Raw genomic sequence first — 12,995 nt, forward strand, 5'->3', positions numbered from 1 at the left:
CACCTATTTTCAAGTTCCAAGATATTAGACTGCAGGCTTTCGGCACAATCTGCCATTAAGACCAAGTCGTCAGCATAGGCCAAACTGCTTACTACATTTCCACCTAACTGAATCCCTCCCTGCCATTTTATACCTTTCAGCAGATGATCCATGTAAACTACGAACAGCAAAGGTGAAAGATTACAGCCTTGTCTAACTCCTGTAAGTACCCTGAACCAATAACTCATTCTACCATCGATTCTCACTGAAGCCCAATTGTCAACATAAACGCCTTTGATTGATTTTAATAATCTACCTTTAATTCCATAGTCCTCCAGTATAGTGAACATCTTTTCCCTCGGTACACTGTCATATGCTTTCTCTAGATCTACGAAACATAAATAGTAAAAGAAGAATTAATTTGAGAATAAAAATATTCAAAATATACTCCATTTCATATTCATCTAGACATACCGTACCTCCTTTGTCGCAGCAAGTCGGAATATTTACAAAGTTAAAACGGATGTAGAACACAATAATTACGTATATTATGACTAGAAATATGAAGGATATGTGCAATTCAAAAACTTGTAACAGGCATTATGCCTCATTTTGAACACTGTATCAGATTACAAATTTGCTTAAAAATCTCATTTGAAGCTTTATGTGAACATTTAAATATGTTCAGATATTTCATTGACTCGAGAATTGAATCTCATCCATGAGAAACAATGGCAAATTAAAGGTCCAGTAACTGCAACCAGTGGTTTCGGTAATAATGTGGAGATCACTATAAGCCAAATCAATCGTTAAATGATGTGGTCTCTTTAATTCATAGATCCAAATAGGCTTGTAACACTCTTCTCCAAGTGGTACGGTTTTGTGTGGCTCTCTGCCAGGTGATATCAGTAATCTTCCTGATATTTCTGTCCCATCTGTCCCGTGGTCGGACTCTAGGCCTTCGATGTTCATTCGGACTGCATTCCAACACCAGCTTCGTCCATCTGTCACATCATTATGTCGTGCAACATGGCGAACCCAAAGCCAATTTTAGGAGCATACTCTCCCCAAGATGTCCTTAACCTTAGTGATCGATCGGATGTCAACTGCTCTTTTCCTATCTTTCCTTGTACAGCCCAGCATTACCTTTTCTATGGCTCTCTGAGCTGTCCTAAGTTTTCCTTTCGTAAACTTTTTTAGTGTCCAAGTCTCACAACCATATGTTATTCAGGAAGAATACATTGGCCAAAACTGATTTCTTCAAATTTACCGGCATTTTGTCCGACTCGTTGGCTGAACGGTCAGCGTACTGGCCTTCGGTTCAGAGGGTTCCGGGTTCGATTCCCGACCGGGCCGGGGATTTTAACCTTAATTGGTTAATTCCAACGGCACGGGGGCTGGGTGTATGTGTTGTCTTCATCATCATTTCATCCTCATCATGACGCGCAGGTTGCCTACGGGAGTCAAATAGAAAGACCTGCACCTGGCGAGCCGAACCCGTCCTGGGATATCCCGGCACTAAAGGCCATACGACATTTCATTTCACCGGCATTTTTATATAAAAATTGACGAATTCCTTCCAAAAGCTTGCCATCCAAGCTTGGTGCGCTGATAGATTTCTATTTTTATGTCTCCTTTCATATTTAAAATATGGCCTCTTATAATGGCGTGTCCTTAATATTCACTATTCCAGCCTGGACCCATTTATTGGACATGAATTTCGTTTTGCAAAGGTCCATGCTTAAGCCAACCCACTGACATTCCAATACCAGATCTGTAACTAAAGTTTGTAGCTCATTGAAGTCATTTGCCAGTAAAGCAATATCATCCGCAAATCTCAAGTTGTTAAGTCTTTTCCCATTAATTCTAATTCCCTTTCCTTCCCAGCATAGCTTTGACATAGCCATCTCCCGGACAGCTGAGAACAGAAAATCTAACAAGTCTCTTGTCTGAATCAACTAACGCCTCGTTTTTGTTTTTGATGTTTACTGATCTGGGAGAAGATATTCGGTATAGTGGCCCAGGAGCGAACGACCTTAATCATTTACGAGGACTATTCCTTTAACTTTCCTTCTAATATTCTACATTCAAATTCCTGTTGATAGTAAATCAATCATTAATGAATTATACATGTTTATTTTTACAGATGACCCTGAATCAGAATACGAAGAAGACAGTGAAGAAGGGAAGGATAAGAGTCATAAGAAAACCTGCCACGTTCTCATGGACCTAATGCAAGAACATAGACGAAGGCGACAGAGAGACCTCTACTTCATCGCTTTGTTCGTTATTAAGGTGAGTACACGGAGGAACATTGAAAATGTTTAGGAAAAGGGAGTAAAAACACGTGGGAGACGGGAAGAATAAACTCATATAGGACTCGCAAACTAACATAGTGCGAGTTGGAAGAGAACAAGCGTTGAGCAAAGGCGTTAGGGCAGGAAAGGTGAGATGAAATTCTACAGTAGATTAAATGAGGAAGCATTAACAAACTCAGCTGGGGACTTCCGCACGCTACACACACACACAGACACGTCTCAATATCTCAGAGAACCTAAAGAGATTATTATAGTTTACATGAGTGCGGATTTAAAGGTGAAATTGGAATTTAAGTGCTTTATATGATGCAACATTTTAAGTACCGCTGTTCAAGGATAGTAATAGCGAAAAGAACTATCAGCAACCAGAATACGGTATATTAGAATGTAGACATTTAGTAGTTTGCCAAGACCTTCACTTAGAGCACGTTACTGTATGGCAATGAAGAGCTGGACAGCTGAAAAAAATATAAGGAAAACGACTAGAATATGTAGAGATATGGATACGGCGAAGAAGCTGTACAGAAGTGTTAAGGGAGGTTGATGAGAAGAGGAAACTCTTGAACATAATGCAAATGAGATTAATTAAATTCGTCGGTCATGTAGTATGTATAATCAGAAAATTTTGAAGGAAAGATTCTTTGAAAAAAAGGGAGAGGGTGTCTCGAGAAAGAAATACCTAGAAGATATTAAAAGTGGTGGTGATTATTGTCTTAAGAGGAAGTACAACTTGGCAACCATCCCCTATATAACACTAATCAGAGAGAAAAAAAGGAAGGGATCCGACACTTCGAAAAATGAAGATATCGGCCGAAGAAAGACAAGGGCCACGAAGGGCGCGAAAGTGAAAGACTCCCTAGCCCTCGGAAACCTAATAGCGTCGGGGCCAGAAAAGAACAAGAGTTGGCCAAGGAAGGTCAGATAGGATAGATGAAAGTGAGGAGCCTGGCACAAGTAAGTGGAAGAAATGCCAGGACTCAGCTAAGGGGCCCGCGGTTGCCAACCCACGCTCCAAAGTTCAGATCCCCTGGGGCCCCTTTTAGTCGCCTCTTAGACAGGCAGGGGATACCGTGGGTGTTATTCTACCACCCCCACCCACAGGGGGTGAAGATATTAAGAGCCGGAAGGTTTTGGAAGTTACGCAGAGCTGAAGAGGGCAGCAGATGACAGGAACTTCTGGTTGCAGCGACTGATTGAAAGAAGAGAACATCACACTTTACTTTTTTTTTTTTTTTTTTTTTTACAACTTGCTTAACGTCGCATCGACACTGATAGGTCTTATGGCGATGGGGTTCAAACCCACTATCTCCCGAATTTAAGCTGATAGCTACATGACCCAAACCGCACAACTATCTGCTCGTTACATTACGGTTTTCGTTCGTTTACGTTTTTTTTTTTTTTTTTTTTTTTTTTTTTTTTTTTTTTTTTTTTGCTAGTTGCTTTACGTCGCACCGACACAGATAGGTCTTATGGGGACGATGGGGACGATGGGATAGGAAAGGGCTAGGAGTGGGAAGGAAGCGGCCGTGGCATTGATTAAGGTACAGCCTCAGCATTTGCCTGGTGTGAAAATGGGAAACCACGGAAAACCATCTTCAGGGCTACCGACAGTAGGATTCGAACCCACTATCTCCGGATGCAAGCTCACAGCCACGCGTCCGTAACCGCACGGCCAATTCGCCCGGACATTTAGGTATTGATCAAAATTTCTTCTTTAACAAGGTGACATATGTACCTCCTATTCGATCCGAGGTAATCGGTCTCCCCAGGCAGCTAAAATTTAATCTTACAACATTTTCCGTTCTTGGATGCGTGTTATCTACAAACTACCAGTATGCAGGACGGAACATGAAAGAATATGACACCCCTCCGCCCACAGTCACAGAACAATAATGCAACTTTCCTATCTGAGCGACCTCACCTTAATGTCCAGTCAAATTTGTCAAAGAAATAAATGTGCGGAATAGTTCCTGGCTACCTGAAGCATGATGATGATGATGAAGAAGAAAATTGTTGTTTCTGCTAGGGGCTTTACGCCGCACCAACACAGATAGGTTTTATGGCGACGATGGGATAGGAAAGACCTAGGAGTTGTAAGGAAGCGGCCGTGGCCTTAATTAAGGTACAGCCCCAGCATTTGCCTGGTGTGAAAATGGGAAACCACGGAAAACCATTTTAGGGCTGCCGATAGTGGGATTCGAACCTACTATCTCCCAGATGCAAGCTCACAGCCGCGCGCCTCTAAGCGCACGGCCAACTCGCCCTGTAAAATTGTTGTTTAAAGGTGCACAACATCTAGGTAATCGGCCCCTATGGTATGGGGTGGAACAAAATGTAATGATAATTAAAATTGTAAACTGAATCCACTGACTAAAATTTAAAACAAATGAGTATGAATTTAAAATAATCAATAGATCTAATTCTCAATGCCTCGTTTTCTTATAAAATAATAGAGAAAACAGATTAACGTAGAATAACGCATTACCTTGAAGTGCAATCATAAATATCATTCAAATTAAAAGTAATAAAAGTACGCATTTAAATACACAAAACAAACTAAAACAGAGTCATCAAAATAAAACGTAATTAACAATAAAATAACATTAAAAGCAGAATTTTAAAACTCATACGCGATAAAAATATGCCACTATCCCTCTTAACACGGATAACGGGGTCATCTGAAGCATATTTTTACGCTTTAATAAAAGTGTGAAAAGGTCCTATTGACAACGCGGCTACGTTTCGAGATATTACAGGGCAAAGGTCACAAAATTGTATTTTAGTGAATGTCGCATTTCCTGTGCGTTGTATGTACAGCACATCTGTTAAGGGTATTATACAAATTGTAGAGCATACGATGTTATTCAAGACAGGTTCTGCATTTTCTCTTAAGACTGAAGTTTTCAGGATGTGACGGTGAAAATTCTAGCACCGGGTGAGTTGCCCGTGCGGTTAGAGGCGCGCGGCTGTGAGCTTGCATCCGGGAGATAATGGATTCGAATCCCACTGTCGGCAGCCCTGAAGATGGTTTTCCGTGGTTTCCCACTTTCACACCAGACAAATGCTGGGGCTGTACTTTAGTTAAGGTGGTGATGGTGATTATTGTTTTAAGAGGAAATACAACTAGGCAACCATCCTCTATATAACACTAATCAGAGAGAAAAAATGGAAGGGGTACGACACTTCGAAAAATGAAGGTATCGGCCAAAGGAAGACAAGGGCCACGAAGGGCATGAAAATGAAAGACTCCCTAGGCCTCCATACGGAATACCGTCGGGATCTGAAAAGAACAAGAGTTGACCAAGGGAGGTCGGATAGGATAGATGAAAGTGAGGAGCCTGGCACAAGTAAGCGGAAGCAATGCCAGGACTCAGCTGAGGGCCCCGTGGTCGCCAACCCACGCTCCAAATTTCAGAGCCCCTTGGGCCCCTTTTAGTCGCCTCTTACGAGAGGCAGGGGATACCGTGGGTGTTATTCTACCGCCCCACCCGCAGGGGGGCCTTAGTTAAGGCCCGGCCGCTTCCTTCCAACTCCTAAGCCTTTCCTATCCCATCGTCGCCATAAGACCTACCTGTGTCGTTGCGACGTAAAACCACTAGCAAAAAAAATTGTAGCCATGCATTCATTTATAGGATAACGCTGTATAATCTGCGGAATGAGACGTATATTGCACTTTAAGACGTTTATTATGTAAAAAATAACAATATTAAATTGAAAAATATGTTATTTATTTTTAAAAAATATAATATAACCAAAACCCAACCCCATGGTGCAAGAACCTCGAAGAGGCATAGACTACCAAGCTACCGCTACTCAGCCCGAAGGGTTGCAGATGATCAGGTGACATGTGGTTGGCACAACGAACCCTCTGGGCCATTAGTATTGACTTTCTAGACCGGGGCCGCTATCTCACCGTCAGATAACTTCTCATTTGTAAACAGTAATCACGAAAGCTTAGTGGACTTTTTCGTACCAGCCCTCACATCAACAAAAAGTAAAAATCCCTGACCTGGCTGGGAATCGTTCCAGGGCCCCGGGATAAGAGACAGACATGCTCCTTCTACACCGCGGGGCCGGCTTGTAAGTAATAATACTGTTAACAAAACAGCGCATTACTTTCCGCACCAGTGGTGGTGGTGGTGATTATTGTTTTAAGAGGAAGTACAACTAGGCAACCATCCTCTATATAACACTAATCAGAGAGAAAAAATGGAAGGGATCCGACACTTCGAAAAATGAAGATACCGACCAAAGGAAGACAAGGGCCACGAAGGGCGTGAAAATGAAAGACTCCCTAGCCCTCGCAAACCTAATGGCGTCGGGGTCGGAAAAGAACAAGAGTTGACCAAGGGAGGTCGGATAGGATAGATGAAAGTGAGGAGCCTCTCACAAGTAAGTGGAAGCAATGCCAGGACTCAGCTGAGGGCCCCGTGGTCGCCAACCCACGCTCCAAAATTCAGAGCCCCTGGGCCGCTTTCCGCACCACATTCGAGGTAGAATGCAACGCGCTTTTACATCTTTGTTGTTCCGGTAGGCCTAAAACATGATTTACCAGTGCCATTACTTGTCATGTTAGACATTTATAATTGAAAAAATCACCACAGCCTCCTAGAAAATGGCGTCAGAAGCTACTCAGTCGAACCCGAATACCAACTCGAGTGGGCAGAAGTGTTTATTCTCATACATTTTTTTCTTCTGGCCGTTCAAGTTCAATCTATAGGTCATTATCGTAATTTTAAATTTCAGTCGTATTTGATTCAAAAATGTTGACAGGATTGAATTCCGATTCCACATCCAAATGAGTTGATTATAAAAGTTGTACCAGAATCGTTGAGACATGATTGACAATGACCACAATCTATGCAATATCGCAATCCTACCGTTTTGCATCACGCAGTTTACGCCTCAAGCTTTCTGGAAATTATACAAGATTATATATATATGTTAGTTGCTTTACGTCGCACCGACACAGATAGGTCTTATGGCGACGATGGGACAGGAAAGGGCTATGAGTGGGAAGGAAGCGGCCGTGGCCTTAATTAAGGTACAACCCCAGCATTTGCCTGGTGTGAAAATAGGAAACCACGGAAAACCATTTTCAGGGCTGCCGACAGTGGGGTTCGAACCTACTATCTCCCGAATACTGGATACTGACCGCACTTAACCGACTGCAGCTATCGAGCTCGGTAGATTATATTTTACACCACGTCCGGTTCTGGAGTCAAAATTGTTCAATCAATCAATCAATCAATACTGATCTGCATTTAGGGCAGTCGCCCAGGTGGCAGATTCCCTATTTGTTGTTTTCCTAGCCTTTTCCTAAATGATTTCAAAGAAATTGGAAATTTATTGAACATCTCTCTTGGTAAGTTATTCCAATCCCTAACTCCCCTTCCTATAAATGAATATTTGCCCCAGTTTGTCCTCTTGAATTCCAACTTTATCTTCATATTGTGATCTTTCCTACTTTTATAAACGCCATTCAAACTTATTCGTCTACTAATGTCATTCCACGCCATCTCTCCGCTGACAGCCCGGAACATACCACTTAGTCGAGCAGCTCTTCTTCTTTCTCTCAATTCTTCCCAACCCAAACATTGCAACATTTTTGTAACGCTACTCTTTTGTCGGAAATCGCCCAGAACAAATCGAGCTGCTTTTCTTTGGATTTTTTCCAGTTCTTGAATCAGGTAATCCTGGTGAGGGTCCCATACACTGGAACCATACTCTAGTTGGGGTCTTACCAGAGACTTATATGCCCTCTCCTTTACATCCTTACTACAACCCCTGAACACCCTCATAACCATGTGCAGAGATCTGTACCCTTTATTTACAATCCCATTTATGTGATTACCCCAATGAAGATCTTTCCTTATATTAACACCTAGATACTTACAATGATCCCCAAAAGGAACTTTCACCCCATCAATGCAGTAATTAAAACTGAGAGGACTTTTCCTACTTGTAAAACTCACAACCTGACTTTTAACCCCGTTTATCAACATACCATTGCCTGCTGTCCATCTCACAACATTTTCGAGGTCACATTGCAGTTGCTCAGCTTTAAAATCTACCCTCCATTTCAGAGGTTATAGTTTCTTTCCTAGTCAAGGTCGTACCGTCCTGGAAATTGATCCGATGTAGTTGCTGTTGAGCTTATGTACTTGTGAGTGAAGGAGATGATATCACTGGTCTGTTAATCCTTATTAACTTAGTGCCTCAATTTATCAATAGATATTTTCAGTGTTGGTGCACCATACATTGCTAGAAGAAAACATATTTCTTTATATTATATTATATTAAGAAAGCAATTTTCCTGCTGAAATTGTTGTACTTTGTACCGTACTTTTTATTCCTTTCTTTTGTTAAATTTCTAATAATTCAGTACAAAGCAATATGAAAAGAATTCTATTTTATTAAGTGTCGTTCTAATCGTGACTTAAAGATTTTGAAATTGTGATTATTTGAAGACTTCTCCAGATGCTTTTAGGGGCATCGTAAGTCCCATTTTAAGTGTGTTTCTTTGTGCATTGATATAATGATGATATGTTTATTTTCGATTGCCTGTTCTCATAGTTGGCTGAAGATGGCGCTCATCAGCGTCGAAACTACACCGACTTAGCAAATGTCATGGGATAGTCACCTAATAGCGTGTGGGGTCTCCTCTGGCCCTGTGAACTGCAGTGAGACGCCAAGGAAGTGAGTCGACAAGTCCCTGGTAGTACTCTGGACGCAGCTGACACCAAATCGTTTGCAGAGCGGACGCCAATGCTGAACTGTTCGTGGGTGCAGGATCCATGGCACGGAACCTGCGTTCCAGGACATCCCAGATATGCTCGATAGGGTTCATATCGGGGCTCCTGGGTGGCCATGGCAGTCGTTGGACCTCCGATGCATGTTCCTGGAACCATTCCCGGGCGACGTGGGAGCGATGTGACGGCGCGTTATCATCTTGAAACAACGCAGAACAGTCTGGGCGCTGGAAGGCCAAAAATGGGTGGAGATGGTCTCCGAGCAGCTCAATATACCTCGTACCATTCAAAGTATCTTCCAGAACAACTAGGGGGCCCATTCCATACCAGGAAAGTGCACCCCAGATCATAACAGAGACACCAGCGCCATGGACCACACCTTCGACGCAGGCGGGATCCATCGCTTCATGTGGTCTGCGCCATGCACGGTGCCTCCCATCGGCATGGTGCAGTTGAAATCGTGATTCGACCGACCATATCACGTTACGCCATTGTTCCAGTGTCCATCCCTTGTCACTGGCGGCGACAAATGAGCGTCGTTGTGCCCGATGACGTTGGGTTAACAGTGGCACCCGTGTGCGGCGCCGGCTCCCATACCCCATAGAACCTATGTTCCTACGGATTGTCCACTGGGAGACGTGTCTAGCACGGCCTGTGTTGAATTGATCCGTGGTTTGTTGAACGGTTGCCCGTCTGTCACTATTGACAATCCGTCTCAGATGTCGCCGGTCACGGTCATCGAGGGTGGATGGACGACCGGTCGTTCGTCTGTTGTGGACGGTGATACCCGCATTCAACCATTCACGATACACCTTGGACACGGTTGATCGTGTGAAGCCGAATTCCCGCACCACTTCCGAAATCTCACTTCCCATCCGTCGGGCACCGACCACCATACCCTGTTCGAACGGTGTCAGCTCACGACGACGTTCCATGTTACACCTGTCGCATGCACAGCCACTGCTCACAAGGTCTCCTATACAACTGCCGCTGGCACAATGGGGCGTGTGGTGCGCAGACAACACACCTGCGCATCAGTGCTCCGCTATCCCATGACATTTGCTCAGTCAGTTTAGTTCCAAGTAAATGTTATAACTTATTTAGTTTCATATTAGTATTGAAAAGGTCTATTTTTACTTATCTATTGTGACGTATTCAGCATTAGAAATCATCCTAGATAGGGCCCTATCTTCACAGACATGCAGGTCGCCTAATAGGCCGTCTACGAGAAAAGGATCCTCACCAGGCCTCTCCGAAGGCCATACGCCATTATTATTATTATGCCATTCCCGCTGCTAGTTTTGACCACAAATGTGTGAGGTCCCGAAGACTTTGCGATTTTTCATTATGTCTTCCCTGATGTTCAATTCACTCAGGTCCCCTCTAGTTTCCTCGAGCCAATTTATTCTCCTCTTTTGGGAATTCATTACATTGAGTAATGTTTTTGTGAGTCTATTATTATCCATCCTAAAAATATGTCCAAAAAAATTCGAATATATCCTCCGTAGAGTATTGATTAAACTATCTGTGTGACTATAGAGGTCGGCAGTTTTCCTTTTGATCCTACTTCAGTTTCCTTGTATGGGGCCGAAAAGTTTTCTAATAATTTTACATTCTTGTTTTTCAATATCTGCAATTTTAGAATGACCTCGTAAATTTAAAGTTTCTGATGCATATAGAACTTCCGGTAGAATAACTAGTTTGCAATGTTTCATTTTAGCATTTCGTGACATTACTCGTTTATTGCAGTGATCCCATGTTAGTCTAAATTATTATTATTGTTACGGAGTTATCCGTGGAAGTCAGAGGTGAAAGAAGGTGCGGGCTGGAATGGGTCTCAGTATAAGTCCGAAAGATGAATTTAAAATTTAAATAAAGGTTATATTTTCAACTGATAACAATTTTAACAATTAACAATTTCCACTAGGTGAAACAAAGAAAATCAGGTACAATGCAACTTTACAAAGAAAGCACCAGTGAAGGGGTCTTTACAAATTCCGGGCTACGGGCCCACATTCATCAATCCTTGAGCTCTCAGCTCACAACCACAAAATACCAAAGGGCAGAAAACCCTTAATTACATGGAGCTCTTGCTCCCGCTTAGTAATGTCAAGCCTCCTAGAGGCACCTTCCAAAATACCAGAAAGAGCTGACCTGCTCTCAATTTTACAAGCCTATCAAAGTCCACAACAAACTTTACTTCTAACTGCCTTCAAGGCACAATTACAAAGAAACAGGGGTATTTGTACCCAACCTACAGGGCCTTCGCATGAAGAAAAAAAGACCAACAGGTTAAGTTACTGGCCCAAAGTACAGAAAGGACTGGAGGCGTTAACTTGCACTCCTAAATACACATTTTAAAACCTAAGTGGCGCTAGGCCGATACACAGGGGCTAATCCCAAGCTATGGAGGTGACTAGTCTGCAAAATAAATTTAACACATTAAGAAGGAAGAGAAAAACAGTTACGAAAACGTAGTCACCTCAAATTCCAAAAATGAAGGGGAGCTCGAGAGGGTAAAGCACCCTCTATCCCCGAATTACAGTTAAAGAAATTGTAGATTTTACATAGAGTGAAAAGGTATTTACATTTTAAAGAGATGGGTTACATATTAACGGTTTCGAACCTTCCCCGAGAGTTAAACTGCTGAGCTAGCAAGAAATACAGATGTTAAAAGGCCATTACCTTGTTGAAGAACGGCTGCCTGAAGAACGAGGCGCTTCCCGCCCCCTGCTACATATTCACACACTGAGCAAGATGTTATAAGAGTGGCGCGGAGACAAGAAAATCAGCAGTTTTTATACCCTCGTGGAAAATTCGATACCTTTCAGGAATGAGTAGACACACCCACTCAATTTTTATTGGTTGACAGCAAAAACTTATACACAAGGCGATGAAGAAACACCTTATTGGTGGGAAATTAATTACAGAAATTTATGATTGGTTACATTCAAAACAGGCGGAAAGGAAGCTTAATATTGCCAACCCTCAAATAAAAGAACAAAATTTAGTAAAGACAAAACTTATGAATACAAAATTTCTTCAAGAAAGTTCATTCCTTCACACTAGAGTGCATAATCATAGTTTTTGTGTAGAGACCTCTGTTAGAGAATGTCCACACTTCTGGTTCAATGAAAAACAAAAGCAAATCAAAATCACACCATGACATCTTCTGATAAACAGTAGAGTTAGTTCAGTTGTTGAAGTTCCGGGTTTCTCCAGTAGAGAAGTTTCAATTGGCGCAAGATTTGAACTTGCGTCGTAGAGGTGCACCACCCGGTATAATAATAATAATAATAATTATTATTATTATTATTATTATTATTAGTAGTAGTAGTAGTAGTAGTAGTAGCAGTAGCAGTAGTAGTAGTAGTAGTAGTAGTATTGATCAATTGTTTGCTGTTCAGTGTCCACAGACCCGGAAGGATGAGCGTCTGACTGTCAGCGAGTTACAAGAGACGGTGGATGTAGTGGCCTCTACGGACTACGACTCTATCAGCTCAGTCATGCTCCGCTTAGAGCTCGATGTCGGAGAGAAGTATGTTCTCATTCCAGCAACCTTTGAACCGAATCAAGAGCGGAAGTTCTTACTGCGAGTTTTCTCTCGTAAACCTGTCAAAGTACGAGAGCTCCTTCCGTGAGGATTCAACAGATCAAGATTCGCACTTGTACAAAATGCATGTTGTAATATTTGTAACCGTTGTAAAATAAACATTAAAATTCTTCACTTTTGTCTACAATTTTTTAACAGTTCAGCTGCTTGCTGTAGTTACATCATCTACGGAGCCTGGGATGTATTTTCATAATTAATCATCCCATATCACCTGTCATTAGGAGTAAAATGAGTATTGGGTCAGAAGTGTGTGTGTGTGTGTGTGTGTGTGTGTGTGTGTGTGTGTGTGTGTGTGTGTGTGTGTGTGTGTGTGTGTGTGTGTGTGTGTGTGTT

At 42.3% G+C, this 12,995-nt stretch overlaps 1 protein-coding gene across 1 annotated transcript in view; it reads left to right on the forward strand.

The window, feature by feature from the left end:
- LOC136879253 (calpain-9) overlaps positions 1–12,776 on the forward strand; it is a 134,075-nt gene extending 121,299 nt beyond the window's left edge. Inside the window, exons 8-9 of the mRNA XM_067153066.2 lie at positions 2,126–2,274; positions 12,457–12,776. Coding sequence (XP_067009167.2) covers positions 2,126–2,274; positions 12,457–12,690 — 383 coding nt within the window. The 3' untranslated portion in view covers positions 12,691–12,776. The remainder of the gene's footprint in view (positions 1–2,125; positions 2,275–12,456) is intronic.
- The last annotated feature ends 219 nt before the right edge of the window (positions 12,777–12,995 follow it).

This window comes from Anabrus simplex, chromosome 8, assembly GCF_040414725.1.
Source record: "Anabrus simplex isolate iqAnaSimp1 chromosome 8, ASM4041472v1, whole genome shotgun sequence".
Taxonomy (NCBI): Eukaryota; Metazoa; Arthropoda; class Insecta; order Orthoptera; family Tettigoniidae; genus Anabrus; species Anabrus simplex.